Below are 18,992 nucleotides of genomic sequence, written 5' to 3'. Positions count from 1 at the left end.
TATTGACCCCTGGAGGACATTTTCTTTTCACTTTGCTTTGATGAAAATGGTGGATTTTTAAAAATGATGACTTATCTTAAACAATTCACACTATATTAATTATGCACAGTTTGTTTTGTTTTGTTCAATAAATATAGCTAAAGGGTTATTGACGCAGAAAAGCGAGGAGTTACGATAAAATGGCAAACCCTGAATCTTCCAATAAAATGTTTATAAATAGAATTGATTTAATTATGACATACAGTATCTAAATTGTGATTTGTTTGGGCTCACTGCCAGGACCCAGCACTGAGCACCGGGGCAGCATCTCCATCCCTTATGAGATCTCCATCCCCAAGAGTGGGATCACCCTGCGGACCTGCCAGGACCAGGACCAAGAGGACACGTCCCCGGCACCGGGCCTGCATGAGAGATGCATGGAGACCACCACCGCCAGCCATGAGAGATGCATGGAGACCACCACCGCCAGCCATGAGAGATGCATGGAGACCACCACCACCGCCAGCCACACCTGCTCCCACTCCCAGCGCAGGAGCTTCAGCTTGCAGTCCCCAGACGCGGGCTCGGCCGACTTCAACAACGACACAGAGTCGGGCTTCGAGAGCAGCAGCAGCAGCAGCACCACCACAGTCACCAGCTGGAGGAGCCAGACACACGGCCCACATGCCCAGGACGACAGCATACCGGAGATGAGGAACGTCACCGTGAGGAGCACCTGGAGGAACCGGGCGGACGAAGCGGGAGCACGAGGACAAGGAGAACCCAGGATGATGATGGACGGCGGGTCAGAGGATGAGGCAGAAGCCACGACTACGTGGAGGGCGTACCGTGCGACCACCGTACTTGACGCGGAGGAAACGCTGAACAGCACGGCAGGGAGTGGAGGGAGCATCGCTGCACAGAAAGGAGCCAAGCCTTCTCCTGCTGAGGTGAGCAAATGTCTGAATGACTACAGTGTGGTGTGGCTACAATTGAATGAGGAAATTGGTAAATAATATTATACAGTAAAATCCTCAGCTTTGTTTTGCGATGGCACAAAACGAAACATTTTACTTCATCGTTTTGCAAAGTCAACAATTTGCCGAGAAGTACACAGAAGGCAGGGTGTTTTTTTTCCCCATGCTATCCAATTTTGATCTCTCAAAAAATTAATGGGATTTGGGTTCAAAATCTGCAACGTTTCCCTTTAATTTAATTCTAAGGGCCCTGTTTTCGCATAACGCTAGGCACAAGGTCTTAACTTGGGGCGTGTGGGTGTTTGTCCATCGCAATGTTGCTATTTACACAACGCTAAAATGCGGCAACATCATGCTCACCGAAGCATCAACATTAAAACAACTCGAGAATAATCCAAATGCAAGTGCATGGCCGTTACTGTGGTCAAAATCCACTGTACCCTAATTGTCTCATGTCCAACAGACACCAGTGATATTTTGACATATCAGTTTAATGTTCATATGCATGAGACATTGGGAGCATGTTCTGTGTTGTCAAGTATTGCTAATGAGGATGGATTATTACTGTAGAGGCAGGTAAGCAGTTTGAACACATGATATGATTACAGGAAAATGAAAGCTATTACTTGAGAATTAGGTGTGTGGAGGAATTATAAGTCTAAGTATAAATCAGGCGTGATACCAGAGCGCTTGCAATATAATAAGGAAAGAGAGAAGGGAGAAACAGTTTCGGTAAGCAGTATATTTCTGCTGATAGTGAGTTTTCGTTTTCAACTGAACAGTGGTGAGAATTGCTCACATTAATAAATGATGGTCTTTCGCGTGCAATTCAATGACCAATCGATATCCGTCTGAGCCCTACTCACTACTAGTAATGATGAATTAGCATTCCGTTTATGAGGAACAAACACCTGTTGCACTGATTAAACTGGTGTAATGTATAATTATAAATTGTAAGTGATTGTATATTGTATAATTTGTATAAATTGTAGAATCAAGAGGAATCAAGGTTTTATTTGTTACTAAGTACAAGCAGCTAAATGTATCTTGTAAATTATAACCATAAACCCATGCCAAGTCCACTGGTCCTTTGCATATTTTCACATTATGTTGTGATGTCCATGTCAAATGAATTAAACTAAGTTCTTGTTGAAGAACGCCAGACAAACAAATTAGTTACAAGCTCTCTGTATGAGCTAATATCCTTCCTCCACCCATTATTACTAGTGAGTAAATAAAACAGTAACCCAAACACCCAAGCTATCACTTTAACACAAGAATAAATCAACGGCTAATGGCTATGAATGTGCAAGTAAAATATGAAACCAGGGGAGAATAGATGAGAAAAACAGCTTATGTTGCCTCCTAGTTATGTTAATCCATCTATTTCTATTCCAGATGTACATGCGTAGAATCAACAGTGTGGTCACCACCAGAGAGGTCCAGGAACCAGGAAGCCGCCGGGGAAAGACATGCCAGTCCCCCAACACGGAGTCAGGGCCCCTGGGAAGGTCTATACCCCATGACCCTGTCAGCTCTCAGTCCTGGGGCCGTTCGCACACTCAGCCTATGGTAAGCTGTAGTCTTTTTACACATTACAAGATTTTGTATTTGATTGAATTGCAGGTGTTGATTGAGAATAAAATGATATAGTCTAGTGAAGTTAAAAAGATGTAACAATCTCAAATAATTTACCTCAAATGCTTTGATGCTGAATAGAGAACACATTTTGTGTGACACCTGTGTTTAAATATTTACTCCTATCTGACTTGAAGATGAAAGACTTTTTGCATCTTCAGACAGCAATAAACTGAAAGAACAGTTTCCAGGTTTGGCAAGTATTCTGTCCTTTTGAGTATTAGTAATGAACAATAGTCTGACAAAGTAAGCACCAACAGAAGCAAGGAGCGAAATGTCTTTTTCCTCTCTGTTGTCTTAAGAATAGCCCACCATGTGCACTGCAAAACATGGTCGTCATTAAAACTTGGCAAGGAAAAATACATAGTACAAGGATCTGGCACTATTAATATGATGAATATTTCCTAGCGTCGATGTTCAACATATATTTTCATGAGGTTTTGTTTATGTTGGATGTCAAACGTTTCGTCTTGAAATATCACATCTGGAGCCTGGACAGCAATAGCAGATAATTTGTAAGCTTCAAACAAATACTTAAAGTTCCATTCCTCCCTTTGTAGTAAAAAACACAACAACCAAAAAACCAATCTGTAAGTAAGTGGCAGGGGTTGTGTGTGTTGGGGGTGGTATTTTGTTCCCTTTTTCTTTTTTTACTGTAAATCTCTCGAACACGTCTGGCACCAGACAAGGTATGCAACATGAGCTGAGCTCAGACGCAAGCAAGGCTCTTTCCACCAGGCAAAAGCGAACGTGATTTGCGTAAGACGTAAGATTGAAGGTATTATTTGAAGGTATTATTTGTCCCATGCAAACGGTTTAATCTAGTCTTGAAGATAAGAGAGTCTTGGGTGGCCATGGTTGAGTAGAGAGAGACATGTGAATCGGGGGGGATCAGAGGCATAGACTGTAGATCGGAGGAGCCGCTGATTCAACCCTCGTTCTGCCCAGCCTACTTGTCGTAGTGTTGCAGAGCAAGACACTTAGCCCCTAACAGCTGCTCATCTGAGCCATCTAAGCAGCCATCTGCTGGGTTGAGTAGTAAAAGTAATTTCCCCTCTCCTGGGGACCAGCAAATACTCCCTGTTCCCTAAAAGCACAGCCACAGGGCCAGGACTACCGAACATAAGTAGCTCAATACTTGTCCATTCTGCAGCAGACCTCAGCTTTGTTGCGTGCGTGCGTGTGTCCGTGCATGCGTTTTCTCCCTCCCGACGCCAGGCTTTAGGACTTCAAGCTTAGCACAGCACTTCTGTAGGGCCCGCTCCACTCCTGTTGGCCCAGTAAGCACAAAATGAAAAGGGTGGAACAGAAAATAGAGAGAGATGGAGGATTAAAAAAAACACGAAAAAACAGAACCTCAACGGGGGGAAAAGAAGGTTAGGAAAACCTCAAGTAGAAGAAAATAGCTTGCTTGTATTTCAGTATGCCAGCACTTCACTGTCTGTGGCTCTGCCAAGCTGCATTGCTATTCCACACACACACCCCACGCGCGCACACACACACACACACACACACACACACACACACACACACACACACACACACACACACACACACACACACACACACACACACACACACACACACACACACACTCTCTCTCTCTCTCACATAGATGGTTATTGTTCAAATGTTTACCTCTGTCTGTCTGTCTGTCTGTCTGTCTGAGTTTGTGGTGTGTAGTGAATGTGTCAAGCGTGAAATTACATGGTTCCATCTGCATTCAGACTGTTTCTGAGGTATAGAGCGTTGACGTTTACGTATCCCATACACTAAAACTAATGACACCTTTCAAAATGTGTTAAATCCATTTAGAAAATCCATTTTCTACATGAACCTAAACCACATTTAAATGACCTGTGATTACAAATAAGGAAGTTTTATTCATTGAACAGTGTAGTTACTTGTGCATGCATGCATTCATGTGTCCGTGGATGTCAACCGTGTGCATGTGAGTGGGTTTGAACTTTGAACCATAGACTGTAAAAAATATGGACAAAGCGTTCTCCAGGTCTTATATGGACGTAAAATGAAGCCTGTCAGTCCTTGAACTGTAAGTCGCCATCTTTCTAGATCCGTTTGGGCCCAGATGGCCATTGGCTGGCCCAGACAACAAGGCGGGATTTCCCCTCTTCTTCTTCGTTGGTTTTTATTTTGACTCGAACGGGGGGTGGCTCCCGATCATAGACTGTAACGGTAGCCACGCCCCTCAGAACATACGTGACTTTATGGTCATTTTTTTAATAAATGGGACCATAGTTTTCCAAAAAGAATATTATGACATGAGAAATGAGACTTTAAACTAGTGACTGGAAGCAGAAAGTATTCATGACCATGTTTATTAAGGTAATACAGTCTAGGTGAAGTTGGGCCCAAATACATGGTACTCTATGGAGCTATGGGTTCTTTTTGGCCCAATGACAGCGCCACAACAGGCCATTATATGAACTTTCAGGAAGTCCTGATTTCCTTAGTGGCTTCACAAAATATCTGTCTGACTGCCCCCCTGGTTTGAACTCATGTATAGTCTAGATGTACTGTATAGTCAAGTCAAAGTTTATTTTAGCTCAATATCACAAAGCAACATTTGCAAAAACAAGAATGCAATGCATAAAAGCTAAATAAACCATTATATGAACCATTATAAACAAAACCGTATTCAACCGTATTCAACACACCCACACACACACACACACACACACACACACACACACACACACACACTCACTCTTTTCATTGAGAACGAAAGGTTAAACAAGATCATCAGAAAGATGAGGTGGAAATTACAAACTAGCAACGGTAATAACTCATTTGTCTATTGGTGTACACTGTACTGACATGTGGCTGTAGAAACACTAACAAACTGCGAGCCCATAGCTACAATAACATGTCACTCTGTCACTTTGACAAACTAGGCTAGACTCGAGGCCTCTGGGTAGTTATCCTTGTCCTTTTCTTCTGCAAATATACTGGACGTTAACGGTCATGAAGATTGATTTCATGGACACACACACACACATCGATCTGCCATCATCCATCATATTTTGTCATGTTTGACAAGTGCGTTTCTTTTCTTTTTGATATTTATTGATATTTGATTTATTTTGGGCATTTTTATTTATTAGAGTGAGAGAGGCCAAACGTAAGCGCAGACAGAGAGGAGAGACATGCAAGACAAGATCAGGGTCCTCGCGCTCACTAGGAGCATGTCGTCTGAGCAATAACTAGCGGAGCCACCAGGCACCCCATGAATGTGTTCATGATGTTGATTCCAGAAAAGTTGTCTACACCCTTAACCCATTTTGGGCGGGAAGTGGGAACCCTTTTTGGTGTTAGCATTATGTTATGCTTTAGTTATTGAAAAATAGCAGATCTACAAGCTCATAGCGCACCACCGAGTACGAGTTGTAGGTCTGCTATTTTTTTTAAATCGAAGAACGACTGACATAGAAACATAGCTTTTTCAGAAAACTGTCAGGATGTAGAAGACATTTTTAGAAACTGATCTCAGGTCAAATGGGTTAAAAATGTCTTTTACTCTCTGTCTTATAGTTATCTTTGGAAAATGTATATAAACTGTGAAAAAGCAGTGTAAACCCCCCCCCCCCCCCCCCCCACACACACACACACACACACACACACACACACCCATGACTGAAATAACTGGACAATGAATTAGCTGGTTGAATTCTGAGAACCCTACCTGTTGGCAGGCATGTATCTCTTTTACACCAGAAGATTTCACAAACCTCGCCCGAATCACTGTGAGTTTTCTCATCACTGGACGACAAAGCAGGCATGCAGACAGCAAGGCCTTGAGGCCCATGAGGCGCGCCCAAGCGAGACGGAAGGCAAGCAAGTGTCCAGCTACCTGCCGCCTGAGATGGCAGGTAGATGGCAATCACCTGTTTCCAAATTGCGCACGGATAGCTAAGCTAGCTATGATGTAAACAGACTGGCTACAAGTGGGAGCATGTCACGTTCACCCAGCCAAAGGGAGGATGAAAACATTGGGGGTGTGGTTTACCAAACCTTCTGGTGTGAAAGGCAAGCCCACATGAATATTGACAAATCACAAAAACACCTTTATGGGTATGTTGCTGTGCATGTGAGGTTATATAGATCTATATGCAAAGGCATCTACCAGTATCTTGTTTTATACATTTATAAAAAAAAGAGTACACAAGATTAATGATTCGTTGTGTGCTTGCTGATCAGCTATATTCGCTATAGCCCTTACATCCAAACAGAAAAATCCTATCTGATTGCATTAAACAACGTTAAATGACGTTAAATGCATACCCGCCATTTTAATTTAAAACTAAAAACAGCGACGATATAGATGTGTTAGTCACATGGACGAGCCTTCAGTTGGAACCTCCAGCCAGATGAGCTATACAATAACACAGAGCCTAACATGTCTTATTGCGCGCACGCATGCACGCGCACACACACACACACACGCACACGCACACAAACACATACTGTACATATACGCATCCACAAACATGTATAATCAGTCAGCACATAAATACCACACTGACTGACAGGCTGTGAGATGAGATGAGATATACTTTATTGTCCCACGAGGGGAAATTTGTCTTGGGCAAAAGTGCATTAGTACATACATCAACGCTTTTTAAAACAGACAGACAATACACACAAAAGTACACAAAGTACAAGTCAAGGAATGATCACTGATTAGTTTGAACAAAGTTTCATAAGACAATTACAAGATGTCGACAGGGCTCAATACTTTTTTTTGTTGTCAGGTGAAAAAACTGTTCAGAGGTCTGTTGAAATGGCTTCTGAGATATATTTCAGTTGGGTGCACAACCTCCATTTCCAATGGGGTTGTCAGAATGATGGGAAAATATAGATGATCCAGACAGTGATTGCAGAGCCAAAAGTTGACAGCATTGAGCCCTAGTATGAGAAACTTGTAGATGAATGTCTGGAATGTGATCAATTTCTACATGCCCTTTGACCTACAGTGTAAGTGTAAGCATAAGAAAGCTAGATGGCTCACCTGCGCTCGGTCCAATGTAGAGCGACGTTGCTACGTGGCGACCATCTTACCTCGGGGCAGCATAACATTGTGTCTATGGGGCATCTACTTTTAAATAACCATAACATTGTGTCTATGGGGCATCTACTTTTAAATAACCATAACTTACTCCATTTTCAACCGATTTTCAAACGGTTTGGTTTGTTATAAACGTCAGAGACGTACGCATACTTATATGCATTTATCCGACGTTCATATGGAAAACAAAATTAAGCAGATAAGCGTCCCGAATCATAGCCGCATTGACAACGTTTGTAATAAACCAACCCCTTTGTAAATATGTCAAGATTTGAGCGAGTTATGACTGTTTTTGTTTGAGCTGCCATTGAACATACTGTACTGTAGTCCCGAAGCAAGATGGCCGCCGGGTGAACTCCGCCTTGAGCCATCTAGCCTTTATATATGTCTATGGGTGTAAGGGTCCATTTGGTTTCATTGGTACACTCTGCAAGTTAAATGAACACATGATTTTACTGTGTACTTCTAGATAGATAGATCTTTATTTGTCATTGCAACGTGTACAACGAAATTAAAAGTGCCAACCAATCAGTACATTATATCACAAAACAACATATACAAGCTAAAACAAAACACACATGACTTCTTGTTATTGCACAACCCCAGCAGCACTAATGCACAAACATGTAATTTCATCTGTTATCGCACAACAAACCCTTATTGTACTTTAAGATAGCAGATAAAAGTGTCGCAGTAACAGATCATTTTTTAGCAGCATTGAGTGCAACTACCGCTGTGGGATAGAAGCTGTTACTGAATCTGTTGGTCTTGGACTTGAAGGCTGTGGTTTATTACAACACAAAACGGCCAGATGATTCATAGCAGAGTAGGACAGCTAATATTGTGCAATTAAAGCTGTATTCCGGCTATTATTTAAATACATACATTTTTATTTTAAACAATTTGTATGGTAGAGCATGTCAATAGAGTATAACTACAGTGGTTAGACGGGATATGTCCATTGAGAAATTGTGACCCTGGCATTGGGCAGGAAACCTAGTAGAAGTAGTACTACCTGAAGCTCAGGGATTTTAGCTGGGAAGAGCGGTAGAAGTTTGGTTTTCAACATGGGAGACCCTGATTTCAAAGTAGGTAGGACACGAAATTTACAGATTTGAATGCTTCTCTTTCAGCATGGAGTTGATTTCATGGTATGTAAAAAATATATAAGTGCTTGAGCACAGGAGGAAGTGTAGTTCATTTTTCATAGTCGTTGACCTACATTTCTCAAACCGTGGCCCTAGAGTTCTGTACTTGTCTATAACATATACTGAGAGAAGAGCGGACCAAAATCTTGTTAGAGCAGAACAAAGTGGATCAATGCTCATTTAGGGAAGAGAAAACACTCCCAATTCCTTTAAGAGCCCTAGAGCGACTTAGACAAACTGATAGCTTATTGATTAGCTTTCCTTATTTTTACCTCATGTGTAAATTATTTGGTTGTCATGTGTTTGACCCTCTATCACAGAGAGTGGCACCTCTTCATAGGTCAGTGTGGTCTTCTGTGGGGATTAGTGGCTTTGGTCTGACCTTGATGGCCTCTTGTTTAGTTCCACTAAAGCAAAGTGAACATTCTTTTGATGGATTGTTCTGGCACAATACCAGACTGTACTTTTGAATTACCCACATAGTATTTAATATTATTGACAGTGAGATCCACAATATTAATAAACTATAAAACACTTACTTTATAAAGGAGTCTGTCCTCACCTTTGAGCACAGAACAGAACGGCACTGTAGTATTTCCTCCCCACTGTAGCGGTAGGAAAATGTCAGCCCATCGTGAATGGTCTGCGAATTTATGTTTGGCTGAGGACAGCAGAGCCCGATATGGCCGATGAACACGGTACCAAAACATCCTTTGTTTGGGTCAAAAAGAAAGCAGTGGCAACAAGGTGAAATGTGGGATTTGAGTTGTACTTCAGCTGCTGTTCTCCTGATGTGACCCACACAGAAAAAAGGCCTCTGGAAAAACAATCTGTGCAAGAGTTGGAGTTGGACGATGTGAGCTCCTAGTAGGAGGTTAGAACATCAAGACAGCAGATCCCAAATAAATGGCCCGTAAGAAAAGTGATTGAATAATTGCTTTTATGTGTGTTATGGCCATTAGAGAATGTGTTGCCTGTACAAGTGAAAGGTTGTAGTGTGAATTTATTTGAACTAGAAATGCACTCTCGAGATGCCAACTTGCACCTTGCACACAAGTAGGCCATGTACAGTATGGCCTAGTTAGTACGACTGCTGCTCTGATTCCTAAAGCTTTCTGCTGCTGTCTGGTGGGTACGACTGCTGCTCTGAGTCCCCATAGAGCTCTCTGTCTGGGTACGACTGCTGCTCTGAGTCCTAGAGCTCTCTGCTGTCTGTCTGGTGGGTACGACTGCTGCTCTGAGTCCCCATAGAGCTCTCTGTCTGGGTACGACTGCTGCTCTGAGTCCCCATAGAGCTCTCTGTCTGGGTACGACTGCTGCTCTGAGTCCTAGAGCTCTCTGCTGTCTGTCTGGTGGGTACGACTGCTGCTCTGAGTCCCCATAGAGCTCTCTGTCTGGGTACGACTGCTGCTCTGAGTCCCCATAGAGCTCTCTGTCTGGGTACGACTGCTGCTCTGAGTCCCCATAGAGCTCTCTGTCTGGGTACGAATGCCGCTCTGAGTCCTAGAGCTCTCTGCTGTCTGTCTGTGTACGACTGCTGCTCTGAGTCCTTTTAGACCCGTTATTGACTTTATACCAACCTTAAAACATACCGTTGTTACGTTACATACATACATACAGTACATTTTCCCAGTGAATAGGCATGTTGCCCTTCACTGGTAACCTTACAGTACTTTGGAATTATTTTTAAATATATGAAGGTATTGTAGGCTGGGATTTTACAAAAAAGCACCCCTTTTAAATACATACATACATCTCAGAAGTATAAGCAGTTTTTAAGGACCCACTTTTAGGCCAGTGCAATAGAGCATGCTTTTGCCTTTTTTTAAACCCTACCCATTTTAACCAAATACATGGTCCCTTATTGGCCGGTGGAGTACACTGACATACATACATGCATACCCAGCCGATCGCAGTACTTGCACGTTCTGCTTGCGCAAGTAATAAGCAGTATGAATGCTCTGAACCGTGTTGCCGCACAGGTGTCAAGAACATTTCCTGCTGGAGATGGATGTTGGCTTATGAAAGCAATTTGAAATGAGAGTGATGCAAGTCATATTTAGAGCAAGGGTGCACCTGGCTTGTTCTACAAAGACCTTGACACCCTGTCCAGCTCTGTCTTTGTTTTTCCAATTTGCATTATAGCTGCCTTAGACTGTTCGGTTTCCCACCTTTAAATCGGAAGTTTTCAGTCAAAACCTGTTGCTTCTCAAAAGTCCAGAAAGTAAGCAAGCTACCACTGACAGATACAGAGATTTGTAGAGATAAGCGTCCACGTCTAATGCCTTCAATGACTTATCCATCAGTACGGGACAGTCTCCAATGCTTGTGGATGCATCAGTTCTCAGCATAGGATGTACTGTATACGTACAGTCCTGAGAGTTAATCTAACACTTGGGGTGCAGGTGGTAGAGCATTACCATTTTCTTTACTTGTGTTTTATTTAGTTTTGTCTTATTTCAAATCATCGAGTGGTGGTTGTAATGACTTGTTTCTGATTGTTTGTGCTGCAGTGTCCAGTTAGATTACAAGTTCTCTATGTAGTTCTCTACAGTATGGACAATAGCATTGACTCTTGTTGGGGTGTCATTTACTTTACCACATCATGCCAAAGGTGTGTGCCGTGCCAATGTGCTTACCTCTGAGAGTGTGAAAACACCACTTAGGATTTTACAGTGTAGCATGAAGCTTATACCTGACAATTGAGTGTTCCTCGTTCTGTTATACCATAAGTACAGCCTTTCCAACTATTGGAAAGTATTGAAACACATTCAGAAATTAGGCGATGTGATAATGTCTCCTGGCTTTTGGACTAGATTAACTCATGTGGCATATCAAATTGCATTTATTATGGCCTGACATTCCTCCAGCTGAAATATTTTCTCAAATTAATGTTCAGTAATACAGAGGTGGGCACTGTACCTCAAACAGAATGACATTCCAAGTTAGTTGCGAGAGAAGAAGTGAGCTTGATTATGCTTGAAAACAAGGCCAAAACAAGCGGCTATATAGGCCACATGAGCTATTTGAAAATAGCCAATCTTGTAGATTGAAGGTCTGCTATTTCCAAAGAAGATAAATCTTAAAAGAAAAGTGTAAAATTTGGAATATTTTTGACTGAATGTGTGCGTAACGGAACCAAATGGACCCGAAACTGTCCATTTGGTTCGATTTGCAGATTTTGCACACATGAGTTAAATTAACACTGATGGTTTCATTGAGGTCCAAGAGATAAAAAAAAATACAAATAGAAATTCAAATTGGGGTTTGTGGCCTAATGCATATCAAACTGGGACCAATTTTTGAAATGAAAAGGGTGCTCTGGAGAGAAAACAGTGGAGGTGCATTACATGGTGACATAGTGCTTACTGCTCAACCCCAAAGACTCCTTTACCATAGAAGGAGAACATGCGGCCCAAACTGTTTCCTCCCCGTAACTAGAACAGGAAGTGACCACACTGACTCCGCCCATTTGGCAGCGTTAGCATTGTGACACATTTCCTGTCTGTTGCCCCTGGAGACTGAGACAGGCAGTCCAGCAGGGCTCCATTAGAGCCAATTAGCAAGAATGTGTTCTAAAACTGCCGTCAGAAGCCAGCTCCAACCCACCAACTGTCACTAATTATGGTGCTTTTTTAAAGCTGAAATTACAGGAGCGGGGTGCTGTTTCTGTGTTTTTAGGAACTGCATCGTCATCTAACTCTCGCTTTTCCTCCTGCAGGGTCACTGAGGTTATGTGAGGGGACGCCAGTAACTTGGGGTTTGTTTTCTAGTCAGACCACACAAATTATAAATCTCTCAGCTTGGGGTATGTTTGGGGTTTTTGGTTGGGAATTTTTCCCCTGGCAGAAATCCACATGGCAAATTTTCCTTGTTACACACCAGTTAACATAAACAGCATGTACCTAATACCCAAATGATACACCAGCATACCAAACACGGCCCAGGCCGCCCCACCACACTAGCCAAACAAGATGCCCAGATCTGATAGATAAATCTACAGATTGAGGTGTTCATTCAATAACCTGACCTCTACTTGGTGTCTCCTTTCTATTGTGACCCTAACTCTAAACCCCACAATGCTGGCTTATTAACACACAGCGTGCGGAGCATTTCAGAAACATGATTTCCCAAAGAAGGACTTTTTCCAAGGCCCACAGCAAACGTCGTCTTGTAGCGACAATCACTCCACTTACGTTGTCGGCTCTAATTAAAAAAAAATATATTTTACCATCTTCCATTCTGGAGTTATTGACCTTTATGTCAATAAAGCATTGTGACACATTTCCTGTCTGTTGCCCCTGGAGACTGAGACAGGCAGTCCAGCAGGGCTCCATTAGAGCCAATTAGCAAGAATGTGTTCTAAAACTGCCGTCAGAAGCCAGCTCCAGCTCCAGCCAGCTCCAGCGGCGGTGGCTCAGGGGTAGAGTGCCTGGATGGGAACCGCAAGGTTGCCAGTTCGAACCCGGGCTCCCCCAGAGCTACTGTCGAAGTGTCCTTGAGCAAGACACTGAACCCCTAATTGCTCCCGATGTGCTAGTTGGTGCCTTGCATGGTTTCCGCTGCCATCGGTGTATGAATGGGTGAATGTAATGCACAATCTATGTAAAGCGCCTTGGATAAAGGCGCTATATAAATGCACCATTTATGTAACACCTGCTTTTGTCTAAAAGTGTTTTTGAACAGAAAGCTGAGATATTCACAGTTTTGTGTCACAGACATTGACAGGCAGATATCAAATTGAACACAAAGAATATCCTATACATACTATACACTGAATGAAAGCCCTGAATGTCTACTTTCATGAGGACAAAAGAACACATTGATCCCATCTACCGTTCGTCAGTGATTGGCTTTTTTATTCAGCTTGCGATCATCAGTTTGCAACGCGTTGTCTAACACCCCTGTAACTCTGCCGTATATAAACCGTTTAGGACGTGGAAAGGTTCATTAGAACCGGGTCGATGTCCCAGACGCGTCCATTAATATAGTGTTACAATCACTATAGTCTGGTTGCTCTCCTCCACACTAACACGTGCGTACAACGAGACACTCCGGAGTCCCAGTGACTTCCAGTTCCACCTGCTGAAGTTGTGATCTCGTTTGTTAGTTATCTTATTTGTTCGTAGTAGTATGAAGAAGGAAAGGAGACATGAATCTGACCGCCTTCTGTCCATGGGTCTGTTATTCAAGGCTGCTCCGATGGTGGTATAGCGTCTATGGGCCAGGGACGTAGCTGACTATTTAGTTGCCCTACTCGTAGGATATTTGTGCTGCCCCCCCTCCCGACGAGAGCGCTGCATTTCCTCATTCAGATTGGCTATTTTCGCCGTTTGCGAGGATGCACACATGGCCACTCGTTATTACGCGATTAATAAAATTAATACATTTGTTATTATGAGGGTCGGCTTGGGACTTTTTGGCACATTTTGTTGCCCCCCTCAGCGTGTTGCCCTACTTGCAGTGCATACTGTGCGTATATGTAGCGACGGCACTGCTATGGGCACCACCATTACGTTCCGAAAATATACACAAGACCCCCTGGCACAATGCGTCGCATCACAAAACGTTATACACTTGCATATTAGCTATTTCCATTTGATTATTGGTGTAATTTCTTTATATTAAAATTATTTGTCATAATATGTTGCCTTGTGCAATGTTTGTTTACAAAATCCTAAAAGCCAAACATAAATGTAATTGGGCAGAAATACATTAAGTATGAAAGTAAATTTAAGAGTAATACAGGTATCGCTGTTTTAAATGTTACTTTAATTTGCCCTTTTTCTGTATTAAAAATATATATAAGTGAAGAAAACTTAAGAAGATATTATGGATGAAAGAACTGTATTTTTTGTTTGTGTTCTAATGTCCATCGTGTCCAAAAACACAATTAAAACGGTAACCGCAATTATTTGCATGGACAATGACTCAACTAAAATGTCATGATGGTGACCGTCCCTACTTTCTCTTTCACAGGCTGCTGACGGCATGGAGCCTGACCCCGTCCCCAACCCCAGCCGCAGCCACAGCCCAGCGGCCTGGAGGCGACAGGCCCCTGGGAACGACTCGCACCACCTGGGGAGCTCCTACGAGCGTGGGTCCAAGACCGCAGCGAGCACCTCCTCCTCCAAAGGAGAGCTGTGGTCCAGTAGGGGCCAAGGGTCAGGGGGCCGAGCTGAGGGGAGGAGTGGAGCGGGAAATCGACCCTGGAGCCACCGCCAATAGAACAGCAGTGAACGAGCAGGACGCGCATAGAGGCCAGGTAACAGGAGAATGCCTTTTGATTCACACATTTAGCTCTTTCCGTCAATCTCTGTCTCTCTTTTTCTCTCTCTTGCATCTTTTTTTTCTTTTTTGCAAATGAAACCCTGTATGAGTCAGTCATCAGCTGGCATTAGAGAGACTTCACTTGAGAAAAAGGCGACTCCTGACCAGAGTAAAGTTCATCTAGTCTTTAATTAAATGAAGTTGATGTTAGTTACTCCTACTGCAAAGATGTCAGGTCTCTAAAGGGGATTTCTCACAAACAGCTTGATGCATGTTGCAAAAGTAACATGCATCGAGCTGAATGGAAGTACACTTTGCATTTGATTGTAGTACATTCACCATGCACACACTGTGATGTCACAGTGGACCGTGGATGTCACGTGCATTCAAGGAGACACATGTTTGTCTACACCTTCCCCAACACCAAAAATTCTACGATGCATAATGTAACAGGACATGCATACAGATTATGCTGTATATATAAGTCTAGAGTAGTCTCTCAAGACATGTGTTGTCTCCTGAAAATATCAATTACTTCCGCATATCTGTCTGTACTTTGAAAGCTCTGAAAATGTGTACAAAGTAATGGGGATGTCATGTAATTTCCACACTTCCATTTTGCCTGGGCAGTGGCATAAATAACTACTGGAAACCGAATTAGTTGAATCCTAGGTAACTAGCTGCTTAGCAGATATGTACATAAAATACGATATTTGAAACTAACAAAAATGTGTGAAGAGGAGATGACCACTTCCTCTTCTCAACGTTTGCTAGGTCGAACTATGTTTCATTCCAAGACTGTGCAAGAGATAGCCAGGCACGAGAGAACCATGGAGTGAGAGGCAGTTCATATTAACCACTTTAAAACTGTCCTGAAATTTCAACACGTTTTATTGCTTGTAATTAAGCTTGTAGTTCATAACCTGACTCCGCCAGATTGCGGCAGTATTGAGTTCACAAGTTCCCTACTTCTACCTCAATCTGGTCTCTCTCAAGCTGAAATGATGAACCCAAACCAGCGGGGAAAATAATCTGATAATTTTGAGTTGTAGGTTGTTAGGTTGTGCGCTGTGGCACAGCTTCAATAAGTCATCAGTCTCGCCTTGATCCGAGAGAATCCAGATGGAGGAACTCACTACTGTCACCATCTGGCGGAGTCAGGTTATGTAGAACAGGGGTTCCCAAACTTTTTTGGACCAGGTACCCCTTTTGGGGTAGATATTTTTCCAGGTACCCCCTCATCCTCGCAACACGGATAACAAATAAATGTATACGTCTAAATGTAGACGTTTAAATGTAGACGTCTAAATGTAGACGTCTAAATGTATACAGACGTCTAAATGTAGACGTCTAAATGTGTACGTCTAAATGTGTACGTCTAAATGTAGACGCTAAATGTGTACGTCTAAATGTAGACGTCTAAATGTAGACGTCTAAATGTGTACGTCTTCTCTTATGGGCGTCCCTGGCATATCTTTTCAAATGGGGGTCCACGGGCTAAGTAGTGTCAATTTGGGGGTCCTTGACATGAAAAAGTTTGGGAACCACTGCTTTAAACACTTTAGCACTTTATGAACATGAACAAAATAGATGGGTCCCCCCTGGAACTCCCTCAGGTACCCCTTGGGGGTCCCCGGACCCCACTTTGGGAACCACTGGGTTATAGCCCATGTTTTTTGAAATTTTGGAAAAAAAAAGTTATCCTCGTTTCTCATCATTTTGGACCATGGGCTATAGCCCATATCGTACGGCATACTATAGCGCGCCGTTTTTCATCATTTTTGATGATTTGACAAAAATGAAAAAAAAACGATGGGTTATAGCCCATGTTTTTTTTTTTTTGTTTTTTTTTAAGTTATCCTCGTTTCTCATCATTTTGGACCATGGGCTATAGCCCATATCGTACGGCATACTATAGCGCGCCGTTTTTCATCATTTTTGATGATTTGAAAAAAAATGACAAAATTAAAAAAACGATGGGTTATACAGGGGTTCCCAAACTTTTTTGGACCCTTTTGGGGTAGATATTTTTCCAGGTACCCCCTCATCCTCGCAACACGGATAACAAATAAATGTATACGTCTAAATGTAGACGTTTAAATGTAGACGTCTAAACCTTGACATGAAAAAGTTTGGGAACCACTGCTTTAAACATTTTAGCACTTTATGAACATGAACAAAATAGATGGGTCCCCCCTGGAACTCCCTCAGGTACCCCTGGGGGTCCCCGGACCCCACTTTGGGAACCACTGATGTAGATCATCATAGGACGAAGAATATAGGGCTTTAGTAAAAAGTTAACAGAGCACACACATCCAAAAGATTTTAAAAAGTGCTAAGTGCTCCCATGTTTTGAGCCAGGTAGATCTTCCTCAGACTGAGGAAGAAGAAGTTGTTCCCTTTAGTTGTTAAGTACGTACAGCACATTACTCTAATAACACCTTTGTCTTGTTTTCTTTCTCCCAGGGCACACCATTAATCTCTCAACTGCACAAGAAGGACAGAACGCCAGTCCCTATAAAACAATGGCTCCATCTACAACCACCATACTCCATCTAACAACATCTGCTGCTTCTGTGACTCACATGAAAAACAAACAAACATCAGTTTGCAGCCCTTTAGAACCGACTCGCCGTCTTTGCTCCCACCCCGAGTGTACACCGAGACATGAACTTCCTCTCCGGAACTCTCTGTATTCCCGGAAGAGCACATGAACACACAGCGAGAGTCGCACATGAAGCCGACGGTAATGTAGAGTTCTGGAGGAAGATTCACCAGCCCCATGTGTCCTCTTCTGCTTTTTCTGTTGGATGTATCATACTGTAATCCTGAGATGCGACAAGGGAGAGGCTGGCATGCTGGGGGTGGCTAGAGATGGAGACGAATGCAGCCTTTCAGAGACACCATGACCTTGCTGTTGTTGTGGATGTTCCCCTCCCCACAGTTTCAATGTTTCATTGTGTCTTTTTGTTGTTGGAAAATGAAAAACAACAACATCAACAACAATCCAGTGTCATCTCAATATCTGCACGATGTTGAAATTGCCTGATATTGTGTCTTCTGCTCATAGAGTTTGGACGTGGATTCAGAAGTCTTCACAAAGTAGTAAGATTTGTATCCTCAATGTGACCAAAAACAGGGAGCAAATTATTCAATGTGCTACGACATTTACTTTTTCATGCTGGACCCTTATTTGTTTGATCGTCAATGTTCTTTTTGCTCACAATAGCACACACACACACACACACACACACACGCACGCAGTTTTGCAATTTGCACACACATTATTTTGACTACAAGACTGTATCTAACCTGCAAATCACCATGTTTGCTATGTGTTGGGCTCAAACTAAATGTAATATTCAGAACAGTTTTGGTTTTTGGCCTATATATTAGCTTGGCTTTTTTGACATCTACAAATTTCAGCCACTTTCAACCTGACCTCCCTATTTTGAGCATGTCATTATTGGCCAAACATTTAGAAAAATATCAGTCAAAACATTGCTAATCGTTAGTCAAGGACTCTCTCACATGGCTAAAGTCTGCATATGTCTAAGTAATACATGAAGAATACCTTGCAGACGTGTGACTCAGCATGCACTCTGCTTTAAGGACCGTTGGTTGGTCTAATTTAAGATGGACATGGACACACACACACACACACACTCCCCCCCCCCACACACACACACACACACACACTCCCCCCCCCCCCCCCCCCCCCCCCACACACACACACACACACACACACACACTTTCCCCCCCCCCCCCCCCCCCCCCCCCACACACACACACACACACACACACACACACACTCAGACTCCCACGTTGACACTCTTTTTTTTTAATAGACCATTTTCTTAGCTATGCCATTTTCACATTCATTATGTGTTGACT

General features: G+C 42.7%; 1 protein-coding gene across 2 annotated transcripts in view; it reads left to right on the top strand.

The window, feature by feature from the left end:
• The window catches only part of luzp1 (leucine zipper protein 1), a 73,474-nt gene extending 54,686 nt beyond the window's left edge, over positions 1-18,788 (top strand). For both annotated transcript variants that reach the window (XM_080784725.1, XM_080784726.1), the window contains 4 exons: positions 280-929; positions 2,355-2,528; positions 14,808-15,093; positions 17,565-18,788. In XM_080784725.1, coding sequence (XP_080640851.1) covers positions 280-929; positions 2,355-2,528; positions 14,808-15,056 — 1,073 coding nt within the window. In that variant the 3' untranslated portion in view covers positions 15,057-15,093; positions 17,565-18,788. The remainder of the gene's footprint in view (positions 1-279; positions 930-2,354; positions 2,529-14,807; positions 15,094-17,564) is intronic.
• Positions 18,789-18,992: the final 204 nt, after the last annotated feature.

The sequence above is a fragment of the Protomyctophum bolini genome, assembly GCF_963924005.1.
Source record: "Protomyctophum bolini genome assembly, chromosome: 15".
Lineage (NCBI taxonomy): Eukaryota > Metazoa > Chordata > Actinopteri > Myctophiformes > Myctophidae > Protomyctophum > Protomyctophum bolini.
Note: the sequence above shows the minus strand (reverse complement) of the source record. Positions and strands in the feature narration are given on the sequence as shown.